Here is a 20,827-nt window from a genome sequence, read left to right as displayed (position 1 = left end):
GTGAGCACGATAGACACAATCCCTGCCCTCAAGGGGCTTATAGTCTCTGAGCCTCAGTTGCATATCTGGAAAATGGGGATAAGTGTCTACTTCATAGGGTTAGGATTCACTGAGCTCAGGAGTGTAAGATACCGAGCCCAGCACCTGTCACACAATAAGCACAAAAAATGACAGACCCCTATGATTATGACAATTATTGTTACTATTACAAGCATGTATGCTAACAGTATTACTAGAACTAATATGGATCTACTTTCTTTTTTTCCTTCTTCATTTTACTGCCAGATGAATCTAGTTTATTTCAAGCTGAGCACTTATCCATGGTCCATGACTTAGACCTAAACCTTGAAGAAGCAAGTATCAGATAGGATGACCTGAAGGATTTCTGAAAATGTGTCCAGAATAGTCTGCCTGCTGGTCTCACTTCATTTAATACAACATACTGTTAAAGGGTAGATACATGTCTCCACTCTTCGTAAGAGGATTGTGAAGCTCAGAGAAGCTGAGTAACTTGCCAAAGTTACACACCTAGTGAGGGATATAGTGCTTTAGGCCTATGCCTGATCACGGTGCCTGCTGACTGTGGGACTGAGCTGCTGCTCACAAGAAGCAGCTCCCAGCACCATGGTTCTTAACTTTTTTGTTTTTGAAACAGAGTTTCACTCTTGTACCCCAGGCTGGAGTGCAATGGTGCGATCTCGGCTCACTGCAACCTCCGCCTCCCGGGTTCAAGCGATTGTCCTGCCTCAGCCTCCCGAGTAGCTGGGATTACAGGCACCTGCCACAACGCCCGGCTGATTTTTGTATTTTTAGTAGAGACGAGGTTTCACCATGTTGTCCAGGCTGTTCTCGAACTCCTGACCTCAGGTGATCCGCCCGCCTTGGTGCTTGAGCCATTGCACCCGGCCTGGTTCTTAACTCTTGACTGTGCTTTGGAATCAACTAGGAAGCTTGTAAAATATGCTCAGACCCCAACCAAACCCAGTTGACTCAGACTCTCTGGTTCAGCCAGGCAATGAGTGTACTGTTCTGCAGCTCGTGTCTTGAGAGTAATGGAGATGGGTTTAGCCTGATTGCTTTCAGACCCTTTTTTCCTTAACGACAGAACCCTTTCTGAAAAGGAAAACGTATTCAGGCTCTAGATATATAAATAGCTAGAAGTTAAATCCCCTTGGGCAAAGTGGAATGGGGAGCCCAGGGCTTGCTCACTCAGCCTCCCTTATGTTTGAAAGTAGAAGGAGGGCGGGCGCAGTGGCCCACGCCTGTAATCCCAGCACTTTGGGAGGCCAACGCAGGAGGATCATTTGAGCCTGGGAGTTTGAGACCAACCCAGGCAATATAATGAAACTCCGTCTCTACAGAAAAATTTGTTTGTTTATTTATTTATTTATTTATTTGATGGAGTCTTACTCTGTTGCCCAGGCTAGAGTGCAATGGCACAATCTTAGCTTACTACAACTTCCGCCTCTCAGGTTCAAGTGATTTTCCTGCTTCAGCCTCTTGAGTAGCTGGGATTACAGGCATGTGCCACCACGCCTGGCTAATTTTTGTATTTTTAGTAGAGATGGGTTTCACCATGTTAGCCAGGCCAGTGTCGAACTCCTGAGCTCATGATGTGCCCACCTCTGCCTCCCAAAATGCTGGTATTATAGGTGTAAGCCACCATGCCTGGACCTACAGAAAAATTTTAAAATTAGTCGGGTGTGGCAGTATGTGCCTGTAGTTCCAGCTACTTGGAAGACAGGCTGGAGTATCGCTTGAGCCTGAGAGTTTGAGGTTACAGTGAGCTATGATTGTACCGTTGCACTCCAGCCTGAGCAGCAGAGCAAGATCCTGTCTCTCAAAAAAAAAGAGATAAAGTGGAAGGAGGAAGGGAGGGAGGAAGCTGAATGGCTGGGCCTCTCTTCTTTGCAGAGAACCAAATGGGCAGGACCCTGCCAGAACTGATCACGCAGTTCAACCTGACCCGGGTCACCAGTCACTCAGCCCTGCTGGACCTGGAGAAGCTCCCAGAATTCAACAGGTGAGTGGGGATCATGGAGATCCCCTGGTGGGAAAGGGCTTTCTTGCTCAAGACAGTCCCTACAGCAGAGGGTATAATGGACTCTGGTACCTAATTCTGTGTGACCACGGGTAAATCACCTAACCTCTTAGAACCTCTGTTTCCTTTTCTCTAAAATGGGATTAATAACAGTACCAATCTTATGTGATTGTTCTATGAAAGTATCTTGTATAGCCCTGGCACATACATAGTGCTCAGTAAATGGTATACATAAATATATATATACGTATATATTTTTTTTTCTTTTTTTTTTTTTTGAGACGGAGTCTTCACTCTGTTGCCAGCTGGAGTCCACACATCGCAACAATTCCAGCCTCACCCTGCCAAGCAACCTCTGCCTCCCGGGTTCAAGCGATTCTCCTGCCTCAGCCTCCGAAGTAGCTGGGATTATAGGTGCCCACCACTATACCCGGCTGATTTTTTTGTATTTTCGGTATGAGACGGGGTTTCACCATGTTAGTCAGTCAGGTCTCGAACTCCTGACCTCAGGTGATCCACCCGCCTTGGCCTCCCAAAGTGCTGGGATTACAGGCGTGAGCCACCACGCCCAGCGGTACATATATTTTTATCATTAGCGTTGTGTTCCTAGCCACCCCTTGTGTGGACTCTGTTAACAACCAAAGCCTGGAGAGGGGTATCTTCATTTTGGACTCACCTCCCCCTGTCAACCTTTCACCCAGCCAACACAGTGATTGAGCACTGTCCCATGGCATCTACTTTATATTTCACATATTTGATATTGCAAGTAGCTCTTCACTCGGAAACCTCCAAATATCGTTCCAACTCAAATCATTGTTAACGTGTCTGAGTCAAAGGGTATTAGTGTTGTCCAGGCGTGGTGGCTCACACCTTTAATTCCAGCACTTTGGGAGGCCAAGGTTGGCAGATCACCTGAGGTCAGGAGTTCGAGACCAGCCTGGCCAACATGGTGAAACACTATCTCTACTAAAAATACAAAAATTAGCTGGACATGGCACATGCTTGTAGTCCCAGCTACTTGGGAGGCTGAGGCAAGGAGGATCACTTGAACCCGGGAGGCAGAGGTTGCAGTGAGACAGGATCACACCACTGCACTCTAGCCTGGGCAACAAAGTGAGATTCTGTCATTAAAAAAAGTTATTAGTGGTTAAGACCATCAGCCAGGTGTGCACCTGGGGTGAGGGTCTTACTGATACTTTGCCTAGAGCACTAGTTTGGGGACGCAGTATCCTCAGTGCATTTACTTGCATGAGCCCAGATAATTAACATCAGTTGCAGATATTTTAGGGCTGTTTATTTACTTCTTCCATCAGACCTATGAGGTCAGTTGTATGATTTTGCCCTGTTTTACATATGAGGAACCCAGGACATAGAGAGGTTAAGAAGCTAGCCAAAGTTCACACAGTAAACAGTGGGCATCTTTTGAATGGGGCATTCAAGAGTGGATGTAGGCTGGGTGTGTTGGCTCATACCTGTAATCCCAGCACTTTGGGAGGCCAAGGCAGGTGGATCACCTGAGGTGAGAAGTTTGAGATCAGCCTGGCCAACATGGTGAAACCCCATTTCTACTAAAAAATACAAAAAAATAGCCCGATGTGGTGGTGGGTGCCTGTAGTCCCAGCTACTCAGGAGGCTGAGACAGGAGAATCGCTTGAACGCAGGAGGTGGAGGTTGCAGTGAGCCGAGATTGCACCATTACACTCCAGCCTGGGCAACAAGAGTGAAACTCCATCTCAAAAAAAAAATGCCACTTTCTATATATTTTAGAGGCTGGGTCTTGCCCTGTCACCCAGGTTGGAGTGCAATGGTGACATCTCAGTTCACTGCAGCCTCAAACTCCCAGGCTGAAGTGATCCTTCCTCCTCAGCCTCTGGAGTAGGTGTCTACAGGTGTGTACCACCACGCCAGGCTAAGTTTATTATTTTTAATATTTTTTTGTAGAGATGGCATCTCACTATTGTTGCTCAGGTTGGTCTCAAACTCCTAGCCTCAAGTGATCCTCCCTTCTTGGCCTCCCAAAGTTCTGGGATTAAGTGAGTCATTGCACCTGGCCAAAATCTTCTCCAGGTCCAATAGGGCTGAGTGGCAGGTGACCCAGGAAGCCGAGGTTGCAGTGAGTGGAGATTGCACCACTGTACTCCAGCCTGGGCAACACAGTGAGGCTCCATCTCAAAAATAAATAAATAAATACAAATAAAATGTCAGCTACTATTTTGAAAACACTGAAAACGTGGCTGGGCATGGTGGCCCACACCTGTAATCCTGGCACTTTGGGAGGCCAAGCTGGGTGGATTGCTTGTTGCCCAGCCTGGGCAACATAGCAAGACCCTGTCTCTACAAAATATTAAGACATTAGCCGAGCATGGTGATGTGTGTCTGTGGGCCCAGCTACTTGGGAGGGTGAGGTGGGAAGATCACTTGTGCCTCGGAGGTCTAGGCTGTAGTAAGCCATGATTGTGGTACTGCACTCCAGTCTGAGCAACAGAGCAAGACTCTCAAACAAAAACAAAACCAAAACCCCTGAAAACAAAGCATGTCTCCGAGTTGCTTGGGACTTTCAGGCTGTTTGTGAACTTAGTCGCATCCCTTTCTTTTTATAAATGTAAAGAGAATTCTACTTCTAGCTTGCGAAAGGGAGGGCTCATGGAACCTGATATGTCATTCTTCCAACTTCACCCTCTCCCCGGGGGAGAGACGGTTTGGGTGGGTTGGGGTGTTGACAGTAGGGCAGCCCCTTGATTTCTTCCGCAGGCTGCACCTCCAGCGGCTGGTGAACAATGAGAGCCAGAGGCGCCAGCTGGTGGAGAAGCTGCAGGCCCTTGTGGAGGAGGCCTTTGGGAGCCAACTGCAAAATAGGGATGTCCTCAACCCAATCTACGTGGAGAGGATCCTCCTGCTGAGACAGGTGTGGTGTCAGGGGTCTGGGAGGCTGAGGGAGGGGTAACTGGGTGCTTCAATTCCTCCTCCCTTCCAGAGCCCTGTCCCTAGTGCATTCAACGACTGCCTCCTTCCTCAGGGTCACATTTGCCGCCTGCAGGACTTGGTGTCCCCAGGGTACTCTTATCTATGGACTCGCCCTGCGGTGGGTCGAGCGCAGCTGGACGCCATCTCGGAGAAGGTGGATGTGATTGCTAAGCGTGTGCTGGGGTGAGTACCCGCAGGCTGAGCTCAGGGTTCCACACCCTCCTTCCCCCTCTCCCTCCCACGGCTCCCTTTCCTTCAAGGTTAGGCTGTTGGGCCCCCAGCACAACCCCATGGCCAGTAAAAAAGTGACCCTTCACTGGCTTTCGTTGGTGGGAGGGCTTACCCGGAGGACCGGGCTTTCCCTGTACATAGGCCTGTGTTCACTGCTTGCACCAACCTGGTTGCATCCCAGCTCTGCCATGTACTCACCAGATTATGTCACCTTGCTCAGGCGGCTTCACTTTGGCCAAGTTACTGTACCTATTTGAGCTTCCTTTTCCTTCTTGGTAAGAGAGAGATGATGCTAATTCTTACTGTTAACAGTAATAACTTTCAATTACAAATGCATCCAAAGCTGACTTAGGCAAGAGGGGAATTGATTGCTTATGTAGCTGCAGATGCTAGAAGGGCTGCTGGAGGCACAGCTTAATGCAGGAGTCAGTACTCCATTACCAAGATTTGCTTTCTCTCTCTGCCTTTCCCCTTCTGTCCCTCCTCCCCGATGCTGACCACTTTTCCTGCAGAGGCTCTGTATCAGGTAACTAGAGGGCAAGTTTCTCTACCAGACAAAAGAAATGACAGCACATATCCCCTGTGGAATTAAATTTCTCCCTTATGTAGCAATCTGCAGGAAGCAGCTCAGGGCTCATCCTCCCACCTCAGCCTCTTGAGAAGCTGGGACTACAGGCACAGGTCACCACGCCCAGCTAATTTTTTTACATTTTGTAGAGACAAGGTCTTGCCATGTTGCCCAGGCTGGTCTCAAACTCCTAGGCTCAAGCGATCTTCACGCCTCAGCCTCGCAGAGTACTAGGATTACGGGCGTGAGCCATGTGCCTGGCCGGGGCCTATTAGTTCTAATTCACCAGGATTCAGTGTCGTAAGTGCCTGTCTCCACCATGAGGCTGGATTTCGTATTTGCTCTGGGACTCCCTCTCGAGTCAGGAAAGCTGATATCCAAATGTTCAGGAGCTGCCAGATCCCTAGAAATACCTTCTATTCCCATGCCAAGCTCTGGGCCCGCTCTAGTGGGTCTGGAATTGCCATTGTTCCTGGCCTGGGACCTGTCGTTCTTTCGTCAGCTCCTCAGCATTCTGCTTCCCTGCAGTGCCACTGGGGAGAGTGTCTGCTTTTTTCCCACATTATATTTTATGTCTTCAGTATTTCATCTCCTGGATTTTGTAAATGGCAGTACTCATGTGACCCAGTTAAGAATTGTCTCAGTCCATGGGGTTGCTATAGCAAAATAACATAGACTGACGGCTTCAACAACAGACATTTCTTTCTCATAGGTCTAGAGGCTAGAAGTCCAGGGTCAAGTTGCTGCCGATTCGATGTCTGGTGATGGCCTTGTTCCTGGGCCCTTCCCTTTTCTGGCCCTTTGCTGTGTCCTCACGTGGTGGAGGGATGGGGGACCTCTCTGGGGTGTCTTTTATAAAGGCACTCATCTGTGCATGGGGGCTCTGCCCACATGACCTGATCACCTTCCAAAGCCCACACCTCTGAATACTGTCCCCTTGAGGGTTAAAATTTCAACATATGAATTTAGGGGAACACAAACATTCAGAACATAGAGATGATGCAGTAAGAATGATCACCCTTGTCTGAAATTGAAATTCATCTGCTTCAGTGCTGACAGTAAGGAAATCTGTCTGCACTGAAAGGCTATTTCTTCAAATCACTTATGAACCCAGTTCCCTGAGACAGTAGTGGTCCATACTGAGTTGACTTTGGAATGCGGTTGCCTGGACCATGTTTGAGCAGGCAGGGTCAGAATTGCCATCACAGATCATCTGCATCAGGAAGATGTCCAGCCTCAGTTCCTCTTCAGTGTCTCCACTTTGGAATCTCCAGTAATAACTGAGGAGAGGCTGGGTGCTATGGCTCATGCCTGTAATCCCAGTATTCTGGGAGGGTGAATGGGAGGATCACTTGAAGCCAGGAGTTTGAGACCAGCCTCGGCAAGATAGCTTGACCCCATCTCTACAAAAAGTAAAAATAAAATTAGCCAGGTATGGTGGTGGGCACCTGTGGTCCAAGCTGCTCAGGAGGCTGAGGTGGGAGGATCGTTTGAGCCCAGGAGTTTGAGGCTGCAGTGAGCTGTGATTGCACTACTGCATTCCAGCCTACGTGACAGAGCAAGATCCTGTCCCTTAAAAAAAAAAAAAAATTAATTTTTTTGAAAAATGAGAGGAACTGGGAAGTTGCAGTGAAATATACTCATCCCCAGCCTATTCCCATCTCTTGACTAAGAATCAGGGCCAGGGCAAATTTTTGCAAGTCCAGCTCTAACTGATTGGAGAATTTCTCCTGAAACTAAAGCTTTTGGGGAGAGCATCTTGCTCAGCTGGACTGCCAGGATGTGGGGGTTGGTTGCTGGCCTGTTGGAATCCTAGAGGCTTCAATTTGTGGAAGAACAGCCATAGCAAGTTGGTGACGGGGCCATTGCTGGAGCTGGGTGGGGTCTTCTGATTTCTTCTCTTCTTGGCTAGTCTCCAAAGACGTCTCCCTCTACCAATCTTAAAGCTATATTTCAGATAATTTCCCAGAAATTATCCATTCTATGTCAAATCTATTCCTAAGTTTCTTTTTTGTCGTGCCTGCAAGCAGACCTGTTTCTTTTAAGATCATTTTGTAATGTCTCAAAGCTCCTGAATGTACTTAACTAATTTCTTAAAATTTTAAATTCAAATATAAAATGTAATACTTGGCCGGGCATGGTGGCCCATGCGTATAATCCCAGCACTTTGGGGGGCCAGGGTGGGTGGATCACCTGAGGTTAGGAGTTTAAGACCAGCCTGATCAACATGGTAAAACCCTGTCTTTACTAAAGATACTAAATTAGCCGGGCATGGTGGCACGTGCCTGTAATCCCGGCTACTCGGGAGGCTAAGGCAGGAGAATCGCTTGAACCCGGAAGGTGGAAGTTGCAGTGAGCTGAGATCGTGCCATTGCATTCCAACCTGGGCAACAGAGTGAGACTCCATCTCAAAAAAAAAAAAGTAATATTTCTGAGTATTTATCATGTGTTCAGGCACTTGGTGCTTTGTAAGTTTTAACTCTTTACGATATCCCTGTGCAGGACAGATACTATTATTTTTTTTTTTTTTATTTTGAGACAAAGTCTCACTCTGTCACCTAGGCTGGAGTGCAATGGTGCGATCTCGGCTCACTGCAACCTCCTCCTGGGTTCAAGCAATTCTCCTGCCTCAGCCTCCTGAGTAGCTGGGACTACAGGCGCCCACCACCACCCTTGGCTAATATTTTTGTATTTTTAGTAGAAATGGTGTTTTACCATGTTGGCCAGGTTGGTCTCGAACTCCTGACCTCAAGTGATCTGCCCGCCTCAGCCTCCCAAAGTGCTGGGATTACAGGTGTCAGCCACTGCGCCAGCCTCAGGTACTATTATTCTCCCCACTTTACAGATGAGAAAACTGAGGCATAAAGATTGAATGACACAGAGGTAGCAATGAGTAAAGCCTCTTACGGCACCTCTTACCTCCCTGCATTGTGACCACTGGCTTCTCTGTGTGTGGTCCCTTGGTAGTTTTTCCGTCTCGACCTGGATAAGGGAGAAGGTGGTCAATATCTTCCTCATCTCCCTCAAAACAGGCTTGAACATTGGTTGTGCTGCTTGTACTGTAGCTGATCAATAACCTTCTGAAGCCCTTCCTCCCACCCACTTGCCATTAGCCCATGCAGGTCCTGTAAACTGGCCTTCTTCTTCTAGGCTTCTAGAAAGATCTGGTATGAGCTTAACTCAGGATATGCTGAGTGGAGAACTGAAGAAGCTATCAGAAGGTCTGGAAGGCACCAAGCACAGTAATGTGATGAAACTCCTCCGGGTGGCCCTCAGTGGACAGCAGGTGAGGCAGGGACGCAGGTTGGATTGTTCCCTGGAGCCCCTCATTGATCCTTTGAACTTACGTTTCCTGGCAGGCACTGAGCTCGATGTTCAAGATACAAGGATGAAAGAAATATGATCACTCCCCTCATTCAGTCAATCAACAGACACTATTGAGTACCCACTATGTGCAAGCATTGTGTTAGGTACAGTGGATACAGTATAGAATGAAACACACATTCATAATCTCTACCTTCATGGGGTTTGCAGTTTATTGGGGATAACAGACCTACCAATAGCTTACTTAATATGGGAAAAACAGGCCAGGCATGGTGGCTCACACCTGTAATCCCAGCACTTTGGGAGGCCTAGGCAGGTGGATCACCTGAGGTCAGGAGTTTGAGACCAGCCTGGGCAACATGGTGAAACCTTGTCTCTACTAAAATTACAAAAAATTAGCTGGGTGTGGTGGTGCGCCTGTAATCCCAGCTACTTGGGAGGGTGAGGCACGAGAATTGCCTGAATCTGGGAGGCAGAGGTTGCAGTGAGCCAAGATTGTACCATTGTATTCCAGCCTGGGTGATAGAGTGAGACTCCATCTCAAAAAAAAAAAGAGGCGGTGGTTGGGGGAGAAACAGGCTCCTAGGACCCATCCTTGTCCAGGGAAATGACACAAGCATTGATCCTCAGAACACAGGCAGCAGTTTGGGGGGCTGGCCTGGGAATAATTTCTGCAGACTGAGGCTAAGCTTCAGTTCTTAGGCAGTTTAAGGTAGTAAGGCAATATTTGCTCTTTTTGTTCTCAGCAAGGACCTCCTGTAGCTGAGATGATGTTGTCCTTGGGACCAAAGGAAGTGCGGGAACGGATCCAGAAGGTGGTTTCCAGCTAGGGAGAGGATGTGTCGGGCAATGGAGATCGCCCTGAGAACCTGTGAGCTTAGAAACAGCTTTCAGAGACCAGAAGGAGGCCTGGGGCCTGTTGGGAAGTTTGCCGAAGGAACTAAGAGTGGAAACAATCTCTGACTGCACACAAGTGCATTTATGGATCCACCACAGGCCCGTCCTTGTCAGCTGGCTGGGGAAGCCCAACCCATCTAACCTCCTTGACTCTGGAAAGGCATTCTCTGGGTCTGGTTTCTCACACATTACACAGCAGAGGTTCGGTGTTAGTTCACAGAAAAGCTAACATCCCGGAACAATGCAGAAGCCTTGGGTTTCAGTTTGCTAGGGTCCCCATAACAAAATGCCACAGAACCAGGTGGTTTAAACAACGGAGATTTATTTTCTTAACATTTCCGGAGGCTAGAGGTTCAAGATCAAGGTGGCAGGCCTGGTTTTTCCTGAAGGCCTCTTTTCTTGACTTGCAGACAGCTGTCTTCTCACTGTTTCCTTGTGTGGTCTTCCCTCCATGCATACACATCTCTAGTTTCATTATGTGCCCAACGTTCCTCTTCTAAGAATACCAGTTGCACTGGATTTTAACTTTAACCAGCCTCATTTTAACTTAATCACCTCTTTAAATGCTCATTCTCCAAGTAAAGTCTCATTCTGAGGTGCTAAGGGTTTCTCAACATAAGAATTTAGAGGGACACAATTCAGCCCGTAGAAGCTGGGCAGCGGGACTCATGGGTCCCAGTTCTCAGGCCCCAAGGACTCAGAGCAGTAAAGGATACGTGACACAAGCAGGGCTGAACTGGATGCCAGCCTTTCTTTGGGGTTGTAAAAGGAGAAGTGACTCCACTGCCAACGGTAAGCACTCTTGTCTTATGCTACCCTTTATTCTTGAGCCTTGGGGCAGCCTGTGTCTCCCTTCCCTAAACATCATGTGTTCCATTTTTCCAGTCTTCCAGACCTGGTCCTTGGACTGGAGATCTCCACCCTGCCTATTTTGTGGCTTTCTCTTCAAATCCACCTCTTCCTTCCTCCATGACTTATAAGTCATCATCTCTGCTGGTTTCTGAAATGAGATATGCTTCTTGGGTTCTTCAGTGAAGAGGAGTAGCAAGTGAAAGGAGGATAGTGGCGGGGTAGACAAACCCCTACAAGGCTTCTAGGCTTCCCCTGCATGGCAGCCAGCCTCTAAGTTGGCCCCCAACCATCCCTGCCTTTTTCTATTCACATCCTTGTGTGGTTCCTTCCCCCACTGAATAGGCCTGACTTGTGTAACCACTACGCTATTGAAGAAATGGAGAGTTGGGTTTCTGAGGGTAAGTGATGAAATACATCATGGCTTCTGTCTTGTTCTCTTTGATTGCTTACTTTGGGGGAAGCCAGCTTCCAGGTCATGAAAATACTTAAGCAGCCTTATGGGGTGCTCCACATGACAAGGGATCAAGGCCTCCCACCAACAGCCATGGGAGTGTGCCATCTTGGAAGCTGGTCCTCCAATTCCAGCCAAGCAGCCACATGACTGCAGTCCTTGCTGATCTCGCTCGTGACCTCTATGGGAGACCCTAAGCCAGAACAACTCAGAGAAGCTGCCCTGGAATTTTCACACACATGAACTGTGAGATAGTAAATGTTTATTGTTTAAAGCTACTTGGTTTGGGGATAATTTGCGCTCCAGCAGTAGACAATTAATGTATTTATTTTGTCCAGGGGAGTGGAAAGGCGATTACAGAGTTTGTTGAGCCCCATAGAGTCCTAGTCTTTGCTTAAAGAATATACCAGTTCTTTCTAATACAGAATCCATTAAGTTCGTTGGTTGCAAACAATAGAAACCAGCTCTGCCTCACTTATGTTTATTGGAGGCCATAAGAGAGCCACAGCATCTATGGAAAAGCCAAAAAACCAGGTCTTGGAATAGACAGGAACTGGCTACAGGAGCTAATGGCCAGTCTTGTCTGAGTTCTTTGGTGGCGACACATAAACTACAACCGTTTTGTTGTTGTTAATTTCTCTGTGTTTTCCTCTCAGTTTTGGATAACTCTGCTCAAGGTTCAGATTCTGAGGAGCGAGTATCTGTTGGGGTAGCTGAGGTCTTGCTACCATTCCTTGGCCAGTAATAGGTAGTTTCACAGGGATTATATGCAATGGACGAAAAGTTGTTCCCAAGGAAAACTAGGGAGCTTTCTCCAGAAGAAGATGTAGTGGCAGAAACAATAGGTGGTTGACCACAGAAGGGGACAATAATAACAATATTTTAATTTATCGTGCGCTTACATGAGCCTCACCCACTCCCAGGTGTCAGATAATGCTCGTAAATGCCTTAGTCCATCCTGAGATACTTTCTATCTCAGTAAATTTTTTTTATAACACTATGAGAGAAGCAGTATGTTTATTTTTCTGTTACAGATATGGAAACCGAGGCTCCGAAAAGTTAACTAAAGCTTCTGAGGTTATAGTACGGGGCAAAAACCAAGACTTAAACTCAGATCTGTGCCGATCCAGAGTCCAAGCTTAGCTCTGATCTACTGAGTGTTGTCAGAGCATCTGTTTCTAAGACATTAAGAATGGTTACAAGGAGCTCCTTGGCTCACAGTCAAGAGAGAGTTTTTAACAAAGTGAGTGATCAAAATACTAAGTCGATTCTGGTATATCTACAACATGGATGAACCTCTAGGACTTTATGCTAAATGAAATGTTAGTCACAAAAGGACAAATACTTCCTAATGCTTTGTGAGGCAAAGGTGGGCAGTCTTGTCAAAGGCCAGGAGTTTGAGACCAGCCTGGGCAACATGGTGAGATCCTGTCTCTACAAAAAATTTAAAACTTAGCCAGATGAGGTGACATATGCCTGTAGTCCCAGCTACTTGGGAGACTAAGGTAGGAGGGTCATGTGAGCTGAGGAGTTAAGGCTGCCGTGAGCTATGAATGCACCACTGCACTCTAGCCTGGGCAACAGAGCAAGATCCTATGTCTAAAAAAAAAAAATGAATAGGCCGGACACAGTGGCTCACACCTGTAATCCCAGCACTTTGGGAGGCCGAGGCAGACGGATCACAAGGTCAGGAGATCGAGACCATTGTGGCTAACATGGTGAAACCCCGTCTCTGCTAAAAAATACAAAAAATTAGCTGGGCATGGTGGCAGGCGTCTGTAGTCCCAGCTACTCGGGAGGCTGAGGCAGGAAAATGGCGTGAACCCAGGAGGCGCAGCTTGCCGTGAGTGGAGATCGCGCCACTGGACTCCAGCCTGGGCGACAGAGCGAGACTCCGTCTCAAAGAAAAAAAAATGAATAAAATAAAGTTAAAAGGACAGATACTGTAAGATTCTACTTATTCGAAGTACTTAAAATAATCAAAATTATAGAGGCAGAAAGTAGAATGGTGGTTGTCAGACTTGGGGAGGCAGAAATGGGAAGTTACTGTTTAGGGTATAGAGTTTCAGTTTTACAAGATGAAAAGTTACGGGGGTGGATGGTGGTGATAATTGCACAACATTATAAAGATATGTAACGCCACTGAACTGTATACTTAAAATGACTGAGATGGTAAATTTTATGTTTTTCTGTATTTTACTATAGTTTTTTAAAAATACTAAATTAGAGCTGGGCATGGTGACTCACACCTATAATCCCAATGTTTTGGGAGGCCAAGGCAGGTAGATCACTTGAGACTGGGAGTTCAAGACCAGCCTGGCCAACATGGTAAAATCCTGTCTCTACTAAAAGTACAAAAATTAGCCAGGTTTGGTGGCTCATACCTATAATCCCAGCTACTTGGGTGGCTGAGGCACAAGAATCTCTTGAACCCCCTAGAAGGGGAGGTTGCAGCAAGCCAAGATCACACCATTGTACTCCAGCCTGGAGAACAGAGCGACACTCTGTCTCCAAAAAAAAAAAAAAATTAATAAAAAAGCAAAATTAATAAAGCTGCTGCTACTTCTTCCTCAAGTGGAGTGTGCTGTGCTATGTTGAAAGCAGTTCCAGACGTCTTGTCTTCTGTTTGGGGGTTTTGCTCAGGATCAGTAAGACTAGTTTATTGTTTTTTTTTGTTTTGTTTTGTTTTGTTTTGTTTTGTTTTTAAGAGAGAGGATGTTGCTGTCTTGTCCAGACTGGAATGCAGTGGCACAATTATAGCTCACTGCAGCTCTAACTCCTGGGCTCAAGAGATCCTCCCATCTCAGCTTTCTGAGTAGCTGGAATCACAGGTGCATGCTACCACACCTGGCTAAGTAAAAGTGTTTGAAGGAATTTCATACATTTTAAATAACCTCAAGCCCATCCCCGGTGTTTTGAGAGTATACTGCAGTGGTGAAGGGTACAGAGGCTGTCTAGATTAAGAAACATTCTGCCCCTTATTCATGTGCGACTTTCTGTACCTCAGTTTCCTTGTTTGCAAAGTAGGGATAAGAATTGTACCTGTCTCAAAGAGTTGTAAGAATTGGAATAGATAATATATATGAAGTTCTTTTTTTTGTTTGTTTTTGAGATGGAGTTTCACTCCTGTTGCTCAGGCTGGCATGCAATGGCACGATCTTGGCTCACTGCAACCTCCGCCTCCCAGGTTCAAGTGATTCTCCTGCCTCAGCCTCCCAGGTAGCTGGGATTACAGGCATGTGCCATGTGCTGGCATAGCCAGCTAATTTTGTATTTTTAGTAGAGATAGGGTTTCTCCATGTTGGCCAGGCTGGTCTCGAACTCCCGACCTCAGGTGATCCTCCCGCCTCAGTCTCCCAAAGTGCTGGGATTACAGGCATGAGCCACAACGCCTGGCAACATATATGAAGTTCTTAGAACATTGCGTGGCATTTAATAAATGTTAGGTATCACTATCACCATTATTTTCATCCTTAGAAACAGTGATCTTGGTGGCAATGCGTATAAACGCACTCAGACTAACTGAAACTATGAAAGGAATTTATTGGAAGAATTAGGACTCACAGATATAAAGGGCAGGACTTCCAACTAGACCTCACAAGAGAATGGAATCTGTACCTAGAAACCTGTTGGGACCAAAGGCAGCCACCCGGCCCTCTGAGATGGCACATTTCCTTTTTTTTTTTTGAGATGGAGTATCACTCTGTGGCCCAGGCTGGAGTGCAGTGGCCGGACCTCAGCTCACTGCAACCTCCGCCTCCCGGGTTGACGCCATTCTCCTGCCTCAGCCTCCCGAGTAGCTGGGACTACAGGCGCTCGCCACCTCGCCCGGCTAGTTTTTTGTATTTTTTAGTAGAGACGGGGTGTCACCCTGTTAGCCAGGATGGTCTCGATCTCCTGACCTCGTGATCCACCCATTTCGGCCTCCCAAAGTGCTGGGATTACAGGCTTGAGCCACTGCGCCCGGCCGAGATGGCACATTTTCTAACATTCACCCCTCTGTGTGTGTCTGCTCTTCCTCTGAGATGGCACAGTTTCTAACATTCACCCCTCTTTGTGTGTCTGCTCCCCTTGTTTTCCCTCTGCAGGCTGCCTCTCTCTTTATCTCTGCAGTTGGCCAACAAATGCCCCAGCCCTGAAGCTAAATCATCTCTCTTCTCCTACACCACCAATTAAATAACCAGTATTCCACATACAAACTCGCAGGGGAGTATCTGATTGGCCTAGCCTGGGTCAGGTGTCTACCCCTGGTCCAATCAGCTGTGGTCAGTGGGAGTCATAGTCTATGATCATGGCTGCAGGGGACTCACTTTAGTGAGTGGGAAACCAGTTCCTTGCTCTGAGCATGTTCTTTTTCAGTGTTGTTTAGAGAGTATCCTTTCCAGGGCTGGGCATGGTGGCTCACACATGTAATCCCAGCACATTGGGAGGCCGAGGCTGGTGGATCACTTGAGCCCAGGAGTTCGAGACCAACCTAGAAAACATGGTGAAACCCCGTTTCTACAAAAAAATACAAAAATTAGTGGTGTGTAGTGATGCACACCTGTAATCCCAGCTACTGGAGTGGCTGAGGTGGGAGGATCACCTGAGCCCAGGGAGGTGGAGGCTGCAGTGAGCCAGGATAGTGCCATTGTACTCCATGCAGGGTGACAGAGCAAGACTGTCTCAACAAAAGAAAAAAAAAAGTGTCCTTTCTCCTTTCCAGAAAATTATATTTTTATAGCCAAATTTGGAATTCCATTCATATTGCCTTTATCCTACTTTATTTTTGCCCTCATAGTACTCTTTACTATATGAAATTACATATTGTATTTGTATGTATTTACTCTCTATCTTATACTCAAAAGAATATGAGATTATGGCAGTAAGGAAGTCAGTCTTTTATTATAACCATAGCACCTGGCACATTGCCAGATACATAGTAAGGGTCAAGATCTCATGATGAAAAAAATGTTAAGAGGACTATATTAGTAAGATGAGTTTCTTCAGAAGTGGCACTCATCAGCTGGTCTAACTGCCAGACTCTTAACAGTTACCAGTATCACTTCCATCTAAGTGGGGAAATCTTTCCTCTTTTGCAAGATTTGCCGTTATAATTAGCAGTCCAGTCTGTTGCCTGTAATTTGCATTGAATCCAGCTATCTGGGAGAGACTACCTTTGACAAAGCTTGGAAGTGAAGGGTGGGGACAGATGACGGACATATGTTTAGTGGGGAGTAAAATTAGAAGTTGTTGGCTGGGTGTGGTGCCTCACTCCTGTAATCCCAGCACTTTGGGAGGCCAATGGGGGAGGATCGCTTGAGCACAGGAGTTTGAGACCAGCCTAGGCAACATGGTGGAAACCCCCCCCCCCCCTCTACAAAAAAATACAGAAATTAGCTGAGCATTGTGAGCACTTGTGGTCCCAGCTACTTGAGAGGCTGAGGCGGGAGGATAGCTGGGCCTTTACAGACTAAGTGACCTTTGAACTGGGTTCTGAGGGATGAGTAGGAGTTTCCCAGGTAGATGGGGGTTGGAAGGATATTCCAAGGAGAGGGATGAAAAATAACGCTTCTGGCCGGGTGCGGTGGCTCAAACCTGTAATCCCAGCACTTTGGGAGGCCGAGACAGGCGGATCACGAGGTCAGGAGATCAAGACCATCCTGGCTAACACGGTGAAACCCTGTCTCTACTAAAAGCTACAAAATGCCGGGCGCGGTGGCTCAAGCCTGTAATCCCAGCACTTTGGGAGGCCGAGACGGGCGGATCACGAGGTCAGGAGATCGAGACCATCCTGGCTAACACGGTGAAACCCCGTCTCTACTAAAATACAAAAAAAAAAACTAGCCGGGCGAGGTGGCGGGCGCCTGTAGTCCCAGCTACTCCGGAGGCTGAGGCAGGAGAATGGCGTGAGCCCGGGAAGCGGAGCTTGCAGTGAGCTGAGATCCGGCCACTGCACTCCAGCCTGGGCGACAGAGCGAGACTCCGTCTCAAAAAAAAAGAAAAGAAAAGAAAAGAAAAATAACGCTTCACAAAGTTGGTCAGGACTGGACCAAGGGTAGGAGTCGGGGGAGAGGTAGAAGTGGCTGCTGAGAAACCAGGCAGACGTGAGATACAAATGGCTCTTCTTTGACAGGTTAAAGGTGTAAGCGTTTCATCCCATGCAAATAATAAAACCCAGATTCAATAGAAAAAAATTGACTGGGCATGGTGGCATGTGCCTATAGTCTTACCTACTAGGGAGGCTGAGGTGGGAGGATCACTTGAGCCCAGGAAGTCAAGACTGCAGTGAGCTGTGATTGCGCCACTGCACTCCACCCTGGGCAACAGAGCAACAAATCTTAAATAAGATTTATTATCCTACTTAGCAGGAAGTTCATGGGTAAGGCAGGCTGCAGGGTTGGTTAATTACACATGTGGTGACATAAGTGAGGGCCCAGGGTCCTTCTGTCTCTCTGCCCTCCTGGCCACAGCATCTGCAGCAGCCACAGTTGGCTGCCTGCAGCAGTCAGGCCTCCGCACTTCCTCCTTCATGTCGGCTGGGGAGAGGGTAGCTTTCTATGGCTCTCTCCCAACAGCAAGGAAACTCCTAAGTACTCTCCCTCTACTCAACTTCCAAATTTTTAGCCATCCCTGCTGGGGAAGTGAGGGTCTCCATAAATCATTCAGACCCAGAGCTGGAGATGAAGGGGGTCTGTGTGTCCCTGAGGTGCATGGCTGGGTGGGGAGTGGTGGATACCTCAGCAAAGTTGGGGTTCAGTTAATGAAGGCAAGGAGTTGGGTCTTCATAAGGTGGGAGGTGCAGAGCCATTGAAATGTTTTAGCCATTGAAGTGTTTAGCCATTGAATGAGCAGATTTGTGATTTTTGAAAGGTCATTCTGGCAGCTATGCTGAAGAGAGACTTAAGCAGGAGCAGATGGAAGCAAGGAGCCCTGGTAGGAGAAGATTGGAAAATGAGGCACAGAAAAGGGCTATTTTCACTATAAAGCCATGTTCTCTCATCACGGCCTCTAAGGGCTATGTTAGGGTTCTCCAGAGAAACAGAACCAACAGGATATATAGAAAGAGAGATTTATTATTAGATAGTGCCTCATCAAATTATAGAAGCTGAAAAGGCCAAGTGTGGTGGCTCATGCCTGTAATCCCAGCACTTTGGGAAGTCGAGGCAAGAGGATTGCTTGAACCCAGGAGTTCGAGACCAGTCTGGGCAACATAGTAAGACCCCATCTTTATAAAAAAATAGGAAAAAAAAAATGGCTGGGCATGGTGGCGTGTGCCTATAGTCCTACCTATCAGGGAGGCTGAGGTGGGAGGATCACTTGAGCCCAGGAAGTCGAGGCTGTAGTGGGCTGTGATTGCACCACTGCACTCTACCCTGGGCAACAGAGCAAGACCCTGTCTCAAAAAAAAAAAAAAAAAAAAATAGGTCGGTGATGATGGCTTATGCCTGTAATGGTAATCCCAGCACTATGGGAGGCTGAAGTGGGAGGGCTGCTTGAGCCCAGGAGTGCAAGACCAGCCTGGGCAACATGGGGGGACCCCATCTCTACAAAAAATTTAGAAAGTAGCTGGGCATGGTGACACATACCTATAGACCTGGCTACTTGGGAGGCTGAGGAGGGAGGATACTTGAACCCAGGAGTTGGAGGCTGCAAGTGACCTATCATGGTGCCACTGCACGCCAGCATGGGCAACAGAGCTAGACTCTGTCTCTAGAAAAAATAAAAATTGAGAAGCTGAAAAGTCATCTGATCTGCTTGTGCAACCTGGAGACCCAGGAAAGCCAGTGGTGTAGTTGAAGGGCCTGAAAGCTAGAGAGCCAGTGGTGTAGATTCTAATCAAAACCTGAAGACCTAAAATCCAGGAGTGCCAAGGACAGAAGATTGGTATTTCAGCTTAAGCTGTGTGTTAATGTGTCATTGTGTTGCTGTAAAGAAATATCAGAGACTGGGTAATTTATTTTTGTTCAATTTTTATTTTTTATTTTTTTTGCAGGCTGGAGAGCAGTGGTGCAATCTCAGCTCACTGAAGTCTCCACCTCCTGGGTTCAAGCGATTCTCTGGTCTCAGCCTCCTGAGTAGGTGGGATTACAGGCACACACCACCACGCCCGGCTAATTTTTGTATTTTTAGTAGAGAAGGGGTTTCGTCATGTTGGCCAGGCTGATCTTGAACTCCTGACCTCAGATAATCCATCTGCCTTGGCCTCCCAAAGTGCTGGGATTACAGGCATGAGCCACCATGCCCGGCCTTTTAATTTCTTTTTTTTTGTTTTTTTTGTAGAGATGGGCGTCATTATGTTGCCCAGGTTGATCTTGAACTCCTGGACAATCTTCCTATCTCACCCTCCCAAGTAGCTGAGACTATAGGCATTTGCACCACCACACCCAGCTGATACATATTTATATATATATATTATCTCTCTTAGATTAAGAAAAAAACCCCATGAAGTAGGCATTTACCCTTATCTCTTAGATGAAAACAACATAGTTCTAATTACAATGCCTGCACACCCAACCACTACATTAAACTCCTGAACCACTTCCTTTTTTTTTTTTTTTTTTTTTTTGAGACGGAGTCTTCTTCTGTTGCCCAGGCTGGAGTGCAGTGGCCAGATCTCAGCTCACTGCAAGCTCCGCCTCCCGGGTTCATGCCATTCTCCTGCCTCAGCCTCCCGAGTAGCTGGGACCACAGGCGCCCGCCACCTCACCCGGCTAATTTTTTGTATTTTAGTAGAGACGGGGTTTCACCGTGTTAGCCAGGATGGTCTCGATCTCCTGACCTCGTGATCCGCCCGTCTCGGCCTCCCAAAGTGCTGGGATTACAGGCTTGAGCCACTGCGCCTGACTAAACCACTTCCTACCCGCTTAGCCTTTATCCTTTCTGTTGTGGTCTCCAGACCATCAGCATCAATGTCAGCTGGAGATTTATTACGAAGACAAATTCTGGACCTTATCCCAGACCTGCTAGATCTGAAACTGTGCGGCGGGGCCCTGTAATTTGCAACAAACCCTTCAGATGATTCTGACACATGCTAGTTTGAAAACCATTGATCTAGATGTTGTGGGACATCTATACCTAACACCTTTCCTCACCTCTCCGAAGGGTTATGGCCAACACTCCTATAACAAAAGACGGGTTAAGACCAGGTATGGTGGCTCACGCCTATAATCCCAGCACTTTGGGAGGATTGCTTGAGCCCAGTAGTTGATACCAGCCTGGGCAATATAGTGAGACCTTATCTCTACAAAACTAAATAAATTAGCTGGGAGTGGTGGCATGTGCGCCTGTCGTCCCAGCTACTCTCTGAGGACTGAGGTTGGGAAGATCATTTGAGCCTGGGAGGTCGAGGCTGCAGTGAGCTCTGGTGGTGCCACAGAACTCCAGCCTGGTTGACAGCAAGATCCTGTCTCAAAAAAAAAGGGGGGGGGGGCCAACAAGAGAAAAGCATAACAGATTTATTTATTTATTTATTTATTTTTTAGACGGAGTCTTGCTCTGTCGCCCAGGCTGGAGTGCA

The 20,827-nt window shown here is 47.2% G+C and overlaps 1 protein-coding gene across 4 annotated transcripts in view; it reads left to right on the top strand.

Moving 5' to 3' along the window:
* The window catches only part of EARS2 (glutamyl-tRNA synthetase 2, mitochondrial), a 34,832-nt gene extending 22,501 nt beyond the window's left edge, over nucleotides 1-12,331 (top strand). For 2 of the 4 annotated variants that reach the window (XM_017887141.1, XM_017887140.1), the window contains 5 exons: nucleotides 1,915-2,023; nucleotides 4,793-4,946; nucleotides 5,058-5,188; nucleotides 8,955-9,090; nucleotides 9,875-12,328. In XM_017887141.1, the coding sequence (XP_017742630.1) occupies nucleotides 1,915-2,023; nucleotides 4,793-4,946; nucleotides 5,058-5,188; nucleotides 8,955-9,090; nucleotides 9,875-9,958 (614 nt within the window). In that variant the 3' untranslated portion in view covers nucleotides 9,959-12,328. Of the gene's footprint in view, nucleotides 1-1,914; nucleotides 2,024-4,792; nucleotides 4,947-5,057; nucleotides 5,189-8,954; nucleotides 9,315-9,874 lie in introns of those variants that run through there. The other 2 variants (XR_001888202.1, XM_017887139.1) reach the window with 2 other exon arrangements.
* The last annotated feature ends 8,496 nt before the right edge of the window (nucleotides 12,332-20,827 follow it).

This window comes from Rhinopithecus bieti, unplaced genomic scaffold (assembly GCF_001698545.2).
Source record: "Rhinopithecus bieti isolate Rb0 unplaced genomic scaffold, ASM169854v2 scaffold_13348, whole genome shotgun sequence".
NCBI classification, from domain to species: Eukaryota; Metazoa; Chordata; class Mammalia; order Primates; family Cercopithecidae; genus Rhinopithecus; species Rhinopithecus bieti.
This window is presented reverse-complemented; position numbering and strand designations above follow the sequence as displayed.